At 38.0% G+C, this 13,638-nt stretch overlaps 1 protein-coding gene across 1 annotated transcript; it reads left to right on the plus strand.

The window, feature by feature from the left end:
- The first annotated feature begins 647 nt into the window (after window positions 1-647).
- On the plus strand, window positions 648-4,297 carry LOC149224771 (adenosylhomocysteinase-like). Its single transcript, XM_089386254.1, has 3 exons — window positions 648-1,537; window positions 2,920-3,456; window positions 3,582-4,297. The coding sequence occupies exons 1-3, from the start codon at window positions 827-829 to the stop codon at window positions 3,789-3,791; spliced, it is 1,458 nt and encodes a 485-aa protein (XP_089242380.1). The 5' UTR covers window positions 648-826; the 3' UTR covers window positions 3,792-4,297.
- The last annotated feature ends 9,341 nt before the right edge of the window (window positions 4,298-13,638 follow it).

The following is a 13,638-nucleotide window of genomic DNA, read 5'->3' on the forward strand; positions in this document are numbered from 1 at the left end:
AAATTATATAAAAAAACCTTGTATACCTATTATTTAAAATAAAATCTAAATTTTTGTATTTTAATTTCGAGTAAAATTATAATTTTTTATTATTTAAAATAAATTTTTAAATGTATAAATAAATTCCATCCCAAAAATTAGTTAAAATATTATTAAATTTAAATTAAATTAGTCCAAAATAATACCAAAAAATTAATTAAAATATTACTAAATTTAAATTAAAATAATACTTAAAAAAAATGGGTCGATGCTAAATTTCTCAAAATTTAATTATTATCCATATTTAAAATAAAGATCAAAAGTTATTTATTTTCCTTTCTAAATAAAAAATTAAAAACAAAAGGACAAATTTAACCTTTTCAAAAAGTGTTTAAAAAAAAAATCTAATCTATCCAATTAAAATGGAATTTTAACCTAAATTCGTTCTCATAAATCAAATTAAAATGTAATTTCAACCTAAATTCTTAAATAACGTGAAAAGGGATACTTGTTTTTTAAGACTGAAATTTCAAACCTAAGAAAATTATATTAAAAATAATTAATAATAATAATAATAATAAACACCGTGGAAAATAACCTGTGACGCTCGTATCATCCACCGCTATCACCTAGCTGAATCTATATAAGAGCGATCACTCCACTCCCATTTCTCACACTCTTCGTTGGAGCAAATCGATCAGACTAATTCGGATCCTGCTCCACGAGCGCTCCCCTACATCTGGGTCTTTAGTTCTCATTTAGGTCGCGGTAATCGGCATTTAGGTCTAGCCAAAATCCGCGGCTTTCCCTTAGATCTGCCTGTTTTCTCCCCTGTCTCTGTGCAGCAATGGCGCTTTACACTGAGAAAACGGTGTCCGGAAGGGAATACAAGGTTAAGGACATGTCTCAGGCCGACTTCGGAAGGCTGGAGATCGAGTTGGCCGAAGTTGAGATGCCCGGACTGATGGCCTGCCGGGTCGAGTTCGGACCTGCCCAGCCCTTCAAGGGCGCCCGGATCACGGGTTCCCTCCACATGACTATCCAAACCGCTGTTCTCATCGAGACTCTTACCGCCCTCGGGGCCGAGGTGAGATGGTGCTCCTGCAACATATTCTCCACTCAGGACCATGCCGCGGCCGCCATCGCTCGCGATAGCGCGGCGGTGTTTGCCTGGAAGGGGGAAACACTGCAGGAGTACTGGTGGTGCACCGAGAGGGCTCTTGACTGGGGCCCTGGTGGTGGCCCTGATCTAATTGTTGACGATGGCGGTGACACTACACTTCTGATACATGAGGGAGTGAAGGCCGAGGAAGAGTTTGCCAAGACTGGGAAGGTGCCGGATCCGTCTTCTACCACCAATGTGGAGTTTCAGATCGTGTTGGAGTTGATCAAGGAAAGCCTCAAGGTGGATCCATTGAGGTATCACAGAATGAAGGATAGAATTGTTGGTGTGTCTGAGGAGACTACTACTGGGGTTAAGAGGCTTTACCAGATGCAGAATGCCGGGTCCCTGCTGTTCCCTGCTATCAATGTTAATGACTCTGTTACAAAGAGCAAGGTATGTGCCTGGCTAGGATTTTTGCATTTTTTTGTTTTTCCTGCAAGATCTCTTTTTGGGTGTCTGCAATGCAGATATAGAAGATAAAGTGGACTACTTCCTTAAGCTTAGTTAGATTCTAGGAATAAGGGGTAGTTACTTGCCAGAAATTCCCATTCCCTGTACCTAGCCCCGTTACATTAAAACTCATGCAACATATGGTGGAGTGGGTCATGCATGTCATAGCAGTGTCCAATTTCACCAATTAATGTCATAGCCATGCTCTCTGTGCTTTTTCATAAACATTCTGCTGTTTTTTAATAGATGTTTTCAGGTGGGCGTGGTGGGGATGTTGAGATCTCGTCTAGAGTTTTTGAAATGGGATCTTGCTTATATGTTGTGATTTGGATTTGGATTCTTGCCTCATTTCTTTGTCGCTTGCACAGATGCGAGTCTCTCTGATGTTTGTGTATTAGAAGTTCACGAGATGTTTAAAGTTGGTTTTACAGTCCACCAATCCCCTCTAGTGAACCAAAATCCGATTTCTTGTTTTTTTACGAACATCCTGCTGTTTTGTAGATGTTTTCAGGTAGATGCCTGATTGTTGGGATCTGGTCAGGATGCTTGGAAGTAGGATTTTCTCTACGTGTTGGGGTTTGGATTTGAAATTTGTTCTCATCTCTTTTGAGGTCACAATTTTCTGGTGGTTGTTGTTTAGATCTTGTCAGGGTGTTTGAGATGTGGAATCCTGATTAGCTATTGTGTTTTTGGTTCTAGCAATGAGTTTTGTGGTTGTTTTAAAGCAGTTAGGATCTCATCATCAAACTGTTATACAGATTTATAGTATAATATGGTAAATTTCAGACTGCTATTTATCAGTTTCAACAGTATTATCTTATATCTGTTTAGAGCATTAGGAAATATCTTAATCTTAATGCTAATATTAATCATGCGATACCAGCTTCCTGATGTTGGATCTGATATGGCCTTAGGGGTGTTATGAGTTGCACTGCTCTTGTTAGTTGCCTTGATTCTTTGGTGTCATTGAGATCACTTCATGATGTTTTTGGTATAGTTAGCTTGCATTGCATTACATTTTAGGATTCACTAGTTTCCACTACATTAAAAAAATCAATTTTCAGGGTGCTGAATCAATGTGAGTTCATGGTGGGTGTAGAAGCATCTTCATATTTAAAATCAAGGACCTTTACATATATTCAATTATCTGGTTATGATGGGTTAATATTAGCTAAGGTTTTGAAAGTTGATTGGACTTGTATCGAAGTTTTGAATTATTGTGAATTATAGATCCAGGGCCAGATTTCTCAGATCTTTTTTCTTCAAATATTTTTCTATTTGAGATGCAGTTTGTGTTGATTCTGATTCTCTTTCTTCTTTTGCAGTTTGACAACTTGTATGGATGTAGGCACTCTCTCCCAGACGGTCTTATGAGAGCCACAGATGTCATGATTGCTGGTAAGGTTGTTGTTGTTTGTGGGTTTGGAGATGTTGGCAAGGGTTGTGCTGCAGCCTTGAAAGTCGCTGGAGCTAGGGTCATTGTTACAGAGATTGATCCTATCTGTGCCCTGCAAGCACTTATGGAAGGCCTTCCTGTTCTCACCCTTGAGGATGTAGTTAGCACTGCTGATATCTTTGTGACAACCACTGGCAACAAGGACATCATCATGGTAGATCACATGAGGAAAATGAAGAACAATGCCATTGTTTGTAACATCGGTCACTTTGACAACGAGATTGATATGCAAGGCCTTGAAACTTTCCCTGGTGTTAAGAAGATTACCATCAAGCCTCAGACTGATAGGTGGGTGTTCCCTGACACCAACAGTGGCATCATTGTTCTTGCAGAGGGACGTCTGATGAACTTGGGTTGTGCAACTGGCCACCCAAGTTTTGTCATGTCTTGCTCCTTTACAAACCAGGTAAATATTTCTAATGCCCTGCAACCATTGCTTGTACATACTAGATTGCTCAGGCATACCAATCCCTTGATTATATTGTTGTGTATGATCCATAGATGGTGCATAATCTCTACTTTTTGCTGCAGGTCATTGCTCAGTTAGAGCTCTGGAACGAGAAGAAATCAGGGAAGTATGAGAAGAAGGTCTATGTGCTGCCTAAGCATCTAGATGAGAAGGTGGCTGCTCTGCACTTGCCCAAGTTGGGTGCCAAGCTAACAAAGCTTTCTCCTGATCAGGCAGAGTATATCAATGTGCCTATTGAGGGACCTTACAAGCCTGCTCACTACCGATACTGAAAAGATCTGACATTTGGGATGGCTTGTTGGACGAGTAGCAAATGTCCTCGCTGTTTGCAAATAAAAGAAACTGTAGCATTTATTTTTGGCAGCTCTGTTGTTTTAAGGGACCTTACAAGCCTCCTGACTACATACTGAAGAGATGACATTTTGGGTGAGACCTGCTCGGTGAGTATCAAGTAGCAATGCTCCTCGACATATAAAGATCTGGCCTCTCTTTGTCGGCATCTCCATTGTTTGGGTAGAATTATAATAAAATTTTGCTATCGCTTGTATGCGTGGCTGCTGAATTTCTTGCAGCATCACATCAAGCATCTCGTTTTAATACTGGTATATGGTTTAATAGTTTATTAGAGTTCGTATGGGAGGTTTCTGCCAATGTGGCATTTGTATTGCTCAAAATTCAGTTTGGAAGCAAAAATATGATGCCTCTGGGTTTCTATCCAGCACTGGCATGTTATGAATCAAATGAATTTCAGGTCAAGGACCGCAATTTTCACACAAAATCTCATGGACATGCATATTCGGTGTTGTTAACGCATCTCTTTTTATTACTGGTATATGGTTTAATGGTTTATTAGAGTTCGTATTGGCTGTTTCTGCCAATGTGGCATTTGTATTGCTCAAAATTCAGAATGGAAGAAAAAATATAAGGATGCCTCTCGGTTTCTATCCAGCACTGGCATGTTATGATTGAAATGAATTTCAGGTCAAGGACCGCAATTTTCACACAAAATCTCATGGACATGCATCTTCGGTGTTAAAGCAAATACTGAGTGATATTTTAATTGCTTTTGAAACGATGAATTAATGCCAAATCAAGGATAGACGAAACTATTTATTGTTAATTGAGAATTTCATTTTTTAATTAAACGAATTCCTTTGTTACGGCATAAATGTTTGTCCCATGACGAGGAGGAAAATTTAACCTGCCTTCAATTTTATCCATGGCCAATGTATTGGTGATGATGCAAAGATACTTTGTGAATTGTTGAATTATTAGTTAAAATTGTTTGACATGTTCGTGTGATTAGAGAAAAAATCAAGACAGATCAACCAAAGACATTTAGGTCTTCAGAGGTTTCCTAATCAAGATTTGTGGCAAGGCCATGTATTAGACCATGTATAGCACCAATCAACTTTCACAAAGGGGCATTGATTAGAGTGATGTTGGCACACCATGTTACCAGTTGTCCAGAGACCTTGATGTCAGATTCCTCTGTTGTTCGTAAGTGCTATCCAATTGTGGGTCGTTTCAACTGCTATCCAAATTAAGGGTACCTCTAGGTTATTACGAGGCATGAACTAAGGAACTGAAAGAGATAGGGCTACATTGAAAGAAATTTACAATGGCGGACTTTGTGGCACAAAATTACCCTGACAATTCACTGGATATTCTCCCCATAAGCCACTGGATATTCTCCCCATAAGCCACTAGATGCATGCCACGATAAATATCCATGAAACATTATACGACCTTCACCCATGGGTTGAATTTGATTGGTAAGGTTGGTTCTCCATTACGGTAGAAGTGTGTAGCAATACTAATTTGTTAATGAACGTCGGCCTCCTTGGTAAATTTGATATGCCACTTGAATGGCATTCAAAACTTCGTATAATTCATGAAATAATGGTTAGGGGATAGTTGTTCCATTGGTGAAGCAGTTGGACTTTGATTTCTTTATCCTAGAACATGAAAGAACTCTATTGATATAAATGGTTTGTCTTTTATTGGATCTTACGAATGAGCTATGTTAGGTGGCAATGGTTTGTCTTTTATTGGATTTTACGAATGAGCTATGTTAGGTTGCCACCAGAGAAAGTGGGACAATGCATAACTTTGACCATTACTATCAAATTTTGATTACAATCAACTAATTGATGCAGCTGAGAGAAGATTTAGTGTTTGATAAGTGCAGGTGCCTTGGCTTAATTGTTGGTGGCTCTATATACGACTCATTTATAGATCATTGAAGATGTTTTTTTGAGATAAAAGGTGCTCCCACCACACTTGCTTCCCCTATTACATTTCATTGTTCTCACAATTCATCGTAGCAATAACTTTTCATAAAGCCTAATTATGACACAATGAAACATATACACTCGGAGCATCATCCCAGAAGATTTAGTGTTTGATAAGTGCAGGTGCCTTGGCTTAATTGTTGGTGGCTTTATATACGACTCATTTATAGCTCATTGTAGATGTTTTTTTGAGATAAAAGGTGCTCCCACCACACTTGCTGCCCCTATTACATTTCATTGTTCTCACAATTCATCGTAGCATTAACTTTTCATAAAGCCTAATTATGACACAATGAAACATACGAGTGAAGCCAATTTTGTGGACACTCGGAGCATCATCCCTTGCAAGGTTTATTTCCACTGACACAATGCACTTAATTAGGTTGTGCTTTGGCTCCATTCATCTTGCTCTGGGTGGAAATACCATGCAGGTCGTCAGAACAGGGGTAGGTCTGGAAATACGGGCCAATCATGATCCATAATTTTAACTAAGTAGCTACTCAGAGAAACATCCCCACGATTAAATTAGAAATAAACCTAAGAAAATGAGTCCTTAGTAGAGAGGAGATATATATAGGGTGAATAAGTCATTGACAATGTAGGTAATCAGTTTTAGATACAGGAACGAGCAGATCTAACAAATAAGTGATTGACATATGTTGGCAAATTAAAACAATTATGGAGAAGATCTTAGTCGAAAGATGTGAAGCACAACAAGAGATTTCACTATGCATGGATGCCATACAGCTATAGGTGTAGAAGTTGGACAACAAAGGCATCAACATGCAAAAAAGGATTAAACTGATGTTTACCGACTTTGAACAGAGAATGGCAATGAAATACAATTTTTGATTAGGCATGCAAATGTTTTTATTTTGGATATATTTCTATTTCATAATATAAATGATAGCCATGCTAGTATAACAGCTAAAATAAAGTGCAGGCTTCGAGTATGAAGCCAATTTGGTAGCTATTCACTTTAGTTTTAACATTTAAATTAGGTTGTACGTTGGAGATATTTAGAGTTTAAAGCTATTTTTCAGAACATAGAGATAGATTAGAAGTTATATTTTTATCAAAATATTTTATGGCACAACTTTTTGTATTTATTATTATTATTTAACTTTCATCGATCTTTCAAAATTGAGAAATTCTCTTATAGCTTTTGTAATCCTCTCAAAATTGATAACTTTCCTATGGTTAAAGAAAAATATGATTGGTTGTCAAAATGGATAACTTTCCTATGGTTAAAGAAAAATATGATTGGTTGTATGATGTACAATGGTATCCTTAGAAACTGTTATCTGAAAGTAAAACATGGGCATGATAATCAAACTTCGGCTTCCATTTAGTAGGGATTTAGGGGGGGGTTTCTTCTATCTCTCAACTAGTTTCAGCCCATTCCTCGAAAGTTATTAAATATTTATTCTTTTGCTCTCCCTCTCTGTTCCTTTTATCTTGGTTCCCCTACCATTGGCCATTGGGTAGTCATGCCAAGGATGGGGGAGGGTTCAGGTAGTAGGTGTGGGCACAAGAGCTCTAGGTTCCCACAAGTTCAAGGGCACAATAAGCCAGTGAGTGTTTTGTGGCTACTTTTGTAAGGAACACCCCTCCATCTATTAGAATAAAAATACAAAATACATATATTGAAGCTAGAATTGGTAGAAGATTTATTTTAGATGCAGTGGTTGAAGAACAAGTAGGAAGTTGAGTCCCTAACACAAGGAGCACTAGAATCCATCAAACAAGATATATGTAGACTATATACATATAATGGTAGCTTAAAATGATAATGGGCAAAATTTGGATAGAGCGATGGGAAGCTCAATAAGAAATTACACAGGCTGGACAACAAGGCGTCAGTGCTAGCAGAAAGCTCGCTGATCTAGAATTTATAGACTCCAAGGATGAGATAGGGCCAGAGGAGACTATCTAGGTGGATTCATATACCAGAATGTTGTTTCTAGTCACAATAATCTTGTCTTATATTCATATTTTTTTTGCTACTTTAAATCAAGAAGGCACTTAGTGTTTACTGTAAGAAATGATTGTTTTAGATTTTTCTTGGCTTTATATTTGATAGGCTATGTGATATTGTTTGAACTCTTTTCTTGGCTTACAACTTCTCTGTTATACTATCGGTCTGGTTTCCTAAGAAACATACCAATGGACACAAATAACATTTATAGGTATCATTGTTTATATGAATTAATATATAAAATCTATAGAGCTTAAAAAATACTTTGTTTGGGACACCATCATTCTTGCATTTGTTCGGATAGACTGAAATATATCTTAGAAAAAGATGAAAACAACTTGTCAAATAATTTATAATTCAATTGAGATAATATGTGATTTCCAAAATTGTTAATTGGGTTTATCTTTGGTAGTTAAGAGTCATTGTTATCCTCTTTGGTGGTTAAGAGTCATTGTTATCTTCTCCGCCCAGGTTCAAATCTTGTTTGTGACAAGTTTGTCCTTATGTTTAATCAAGATTAAGGGTGACATCAAATATTCCAAACATTTCTAGCTCAAGGAGTTAGTTCAATTTTTTATTGGTTTCAATCATTAGTTCAAACAAGTTAACAATGTTATTGGACATTTTGCTAATTCTATATCAACAAATTGGAGCAAAATTGTGATTTCTTATTGTTTAAAATGCACTTTACTTCTACTTAGTTAAGAGCTCATCTTACTTGGACATAAGGAAATAGGTTAACAACCCAAGACCTAGAGGCATTTCTCTGAAGTGAAAACCTGCCCCCTTAAGGATAACAATGATGAGTCAACTTGCATTGGCCGATGACAATTAGTTATGACTCTCCCTATTGTTGGTTTGAAAACTAAGTTATGATAACTTTTCCTATTGTTTAAAGAAAAATTAAAATAACAAATATAAAAAATTAAAGTGATCAAAATTACAACTAATAAATTTAATATAAATAATAAAATAATATTCATTTTGTTTTTTGGTGATTGATAAATACACTCATTGTCATATAATTTAATAAGAGCTATGGAGGAGGGTTTTAGCAAGTAATGAGATGGCGACAGGTGAAGTCGGGGCTTGGTATGGCACACACATGGCACAACACGGGGAAGATTGTCAGGAAGGTGAAGGCAGCTGGAGGGTGATTTGACCACAACCTGTTTGTCTCAGGAATGATGCAAAACGGGGCATTAGGGCGAATGGAGGATGGAGGAAGGGGTAAAGGTTTTTATCCATTTTGTTCACTGCGCTGCCACATCTAACAACCTGCACGCACTCGTTGAAGGAGAACAAGATTCCAGGTCTTGGGGAAACATAAAAACGGTTAACAGTTGAAAGGGAGATGGTTAATCAAAGGGATGCCGTCGATCTGGACCCCGAGCTTGAGGATATACTGTTGGTTTGGGGGTTGGAGGTCATAGAACAAAATATTGAACGATATATTCATCCAACTGGACTACCAAGAGGGAAGAGAGGAGGCTCGGTAGAGGGTTGAAAATAGGGGAAAACATTTGGGCTTCTAGAGGAGAGTTTAGGCCTGACTAACCTGGGAAACTGGATAGGGCAAGCACTGTAAAGGAGAAAGGAGACTTTACTTCCTAGGCTGGACTGTGCGACTGAAAGTGCAGAGGCTATCCAAGTAATCATTTTCCTAGCCCGCTTAAAGATTTCGATACAGGGGGTTTAGAAGATATCATCATTAGCTGCGGGTTCAAGGAATAGGAAGGTTTGAAATCATTCCTTGTGGAAGATTTGGGTATGACAGAGGCCGAGAAAGGGTTTCGGCTGGACAATACTTTTGCATGCAAGAGCCCTCTACACGACAAAAGAAGAGAAACCCTCAACCTTGAATTGAGCTCTGGTGTGGCCTTATCTGGTTTAATTGAATTGGGTAAGAACCTGCATGGTGATGCATGGTGATTGGAAGGGGATGGAAGCAGGGAGGGGGGAAAATTGTGATTTAGGGGTATGTGGAGATCCTCTCATTATCGAAGATAGGGAGGGAGTTTTTGAGGCAGAGGGGGTTTTGGGAAGAAGAGAGATTTGACAATTACCAGGGGAGTCGGTCCAAGCTGAAGGAGGAGGGTTAGACAATCCTAGAATCTGTAGGAAGAAGGGGCGTTCTGAAACGCTCCAGGAAGTTACCATGAATGCGGAGAAGATCATGTTGGGAGGTGGGGAAGGGGGCGATACCGGCAGACCAGGGAAAAGTGGAAAAAATACAAGCTAATAAGGAAGATTGAGGAAGTTGCAAACCTGGTCTTGGGGGTTGATATCCAGATTGATGAGGCCATGGAAGCTTCAGAGCTAACGTTGGTTGGGCGAGCAAAAGGTAAGAAATACACTGCAAACTACATCCAGGAATGGACAACCAAGAATTGACAGGATGTGCCGGACAAATCCTTTGTGGTTTCATCCCTTGCCAAGAGCTGGTTCATGATAAAATTCACTAAGAAGGAGGCTCTGCATTGGGTGCTACGAAGGAGCTGGAGTTTCGGGAGACACCTGATACTTTTTAAAAAATGGAACCAACTGTTCGACGCCCAGAGAGAAGGTGGATGAAATCTCGGTGTGGGTCAGATTGCCTGGGCTTCCTCCCTTTTTGTGGGTTGATTTGGTATTCAGGACATTAGGAAATCACTTGGGACACTTTCTGGAAGCTGATATGTCCTTCGTGCATACTGGAGATAGAGGAATGGCTAGAATTCTGGTAAGCCTAAACCCTCGGGAAGGACTGGCAGAGGAAATAAATATGAAATACAGGGACTTCTCCTATACTCAAATGATCGCCTACAAACAGTTGCCCTTCCGCTGTCATAGATGACACAAATATGGACATTTGGCAAGGGAATGCCCTCTCGGGTTCAGATGAAGGAGGCGGCAGAGAAAGGAAGGGGGAATGGAAGAAACACAAGGGGAGAAAAACTTGAACAAGTTAGTCCCAGACATAAGAGGGGATTAGACGGACGTAGACAAGATGCAGAGGGATGCAGTGGATAGAATGGAAGTTCAGGAGGAGGAGATCTCAAGTAGAATTCAAGAGCATCAAGAGGAACAGGTTTAGCGAGAGACATCAGAGGGATATGGAAGGGGTCCAGCTCTCTAGCCAGAGGGTATGGCTCTGGAACCTATCCCCTCTCTCAATTCTTCATTGTTATCTTTGCTCAATTCATTGTCCAAGCTTGGTCCCTCCAGACTTATGAATTCAGATAGTCTTCATGTTAACAATGTAAACAAACAATTGGACAGTATCATTACCTCCATTCCCGAATTACATCGGAACTGAAGCCCTGTGGCGTGTGAAGGGGTAGAAGGTTTGTCTGTTGCCTTCTCTGTAAAACCCCATTATAACCTCAAACCTCGTGATAAGAAACTCCTTCCTTGGGAGGCAGTGTGGGGTTTGGGTATTCAGCCTATTCCTATCGGCCCTCGTAAAACTAGAGGCAGGAAAACAAACATTTCAAAGGCCCAACAGAGAGCCAAAATTGATATTGCTGATGGCAAACAACTTTCCATTTCAGGGGTGCTTAGAGCAACGCAGAACCCCCCTTTGTTTCTCAATGATTATTATGTCTTTCAATTGTAGAGGATTAGCTAGTTCTCCTAAAAAACTGGCTCTAAAAACGTTGATTAATAATTACAACCCTAATGTGCTCTTGTTGCAAGAAACCTTGGGTTCTGGGGAGGAGATTAGTAAAGCTTTACTGAAAATGCTGCCTGGATGGACTTTCCAGGCTTTGGATGCCAAAGGCAGATCTGGGGGATTGGCAACCAGAGTGAAAGAGGGAAGGCTGAAGGTCCTTTCCTTGTGGGGAGCGGATCAAGCTCTAGGAGTAGTTGTTTACTATTTGGAGTTGTGTACAAACTTTCTCATTCTAAACATCTATGGATCTTGTCAGGATCGGGTGTCATACTGGAACAACTTGTTCTCCATGTCCTTTATGGAAAACTCGGATCTTGTAATTGGGGGGGATTTGAATTTTTCCCTAGGTCTATCTGAAACATGGGGACCCCCAGCTCATGCCGATCCACTATCTGATTTTTTCTCAAACAATATATGTGATAAGAAGCTGTGGACATAAATCTGATAAAGCCCAAACCTACTTGGAGGAATAGGAGAACATGTGAAGCTAGGGTGACTAAGAGGCTAGATTGCTTTCTCATGAGAGAAGAAGTGGTGGCCAAGGTCCCGATATTTAGACACTGGGTAGGAGAAGGAGGAGAGTTAGACCACTTACCGATTTTGCTTGAAATGGAAGGGCCAAATAAAAAGCCGACAACTCCATTCAAATTCAATCCATCCTGGCTCAAGGAGGACTCTTTCAACAATTTATTTAAAACTCCATGTAGAAAATGAAGAGATCCGTGTGTCAGATCATCCTTCTTTTGAGACTTAAAGAATTTCAGAGTCAATGCTACATCAATTTTTGTTTTTTTGCTCGACACTCAACTATGTTTTTGTATTTGGATACTATGGTGGACACCCAGAATTTTTAAAAATGTTTTAGTTTTTTTGCTTTGAACAAAGACAAAAACGTTGGAATTTTGTTTTGAATGCTGCTAATCCTATTCCTATTTGGGTTGTTTACCTCATAGAAGAGGCCCTGGAAATGGAATCAGTGACCATTTTTGGTCATATTGAGAGGGGAAAGTATTTTATTTATGCTTACCAGCTCAAATAAAATATGTTTAGATGATAAACATGCAATATTCAAAATGCTTAAGTGCATATACTATGTAACGTTTTTTTGCTTTAATAAAAAATATATAATTTAATATAACACATAATATATAATTTAAACATTCTTATTCAAAAAAATTAAATTAAATTAGTCTAGTTAATAGATAATTGTTTTTTAAGTAATTTTTTTCCAATCAATTTTTTGAATAAATTTTTTTAAGAATCATAAGTTTAAGTTATTTAATTTGTAATTTTTATGGTTCCAAATCTATTTATATATTAAAAAGACATTTTAAATAATAAAAAACCACAATCTCATTTAAAATTATACTATAAAATTAAAAAATAAATAAATTATTTTGTTTATTATTTAAACTACTCCTAATATTTATATAATTTTATATTGTTATTTTTTTTCCTCATATAATTACTTATCTCACTCTCATAAAAATAAACTATTCTTCCCAGCACAAAATCCTATAACAATAAGACTTAAAACTATTATAATAATATATTCAATTTAAATTCAAAATGTAACTTGTAATGATAACTCCTGACTATCCAAAATAAACTTAATTCACAATAATAATTAATTAATCGATATCATTCTTTTATAATAATTAACTAATGATTAGTTTTATTTTTTATTATTTTTATATAGAATTTGATTGCATGTGTTAAAGATTTGAACTGCATGTTTACACCACAGAAAATATAATTCAGATGATTTTTTCTCGAAAACCATGGCTCTCCAACCCATCTTCTTTACCAGGGACATTAGGCGGCACCCTTAAAGAACATTAAAAGTGACTAAGCAACTACAATTTACTCAATTTACTCAGTTATCAGACACCGCAGATACTACTGTAACTGCACCCAATGCTGTCTATTGGGTGCTACTGGTGGCTATTGATAATATTGTAATCCCACGAATCGATACATCAATATTAACTCCCCAACAAGAAGATGAACATGAGCACAAGTGCTACAAGACGTAACATGTTAAGTGGTACGAGGTTAAGATGTTGTTGATATCACCGCTGAAACACGGAAAATCAATGCACACAAAAGATGAAAACACAACGAAGGCACGAGAGGAATGACCCGCTGTACAATTTGTTTTCCCTTTATCTATCTCACCTAGTTTTTAAAAA

The sequence above is a fragment of the Pinus tabuliformis genome, chromosome Q, assembly GCF_031772625.1.
Source record: "Pinus tabuliformis cultivar Carrire ecotype Pingquan chromosome Q, CPIR1, whole genome shotgun sequence".
In the NCBI taxonomy this organism is placed as follows: domain Eukaryota; kingdom Viridiplantae; phylum Streptophyta; class Pinopsida; order Pinales; family Pinaceae; genus Pinus; species Pinus tabuliformis.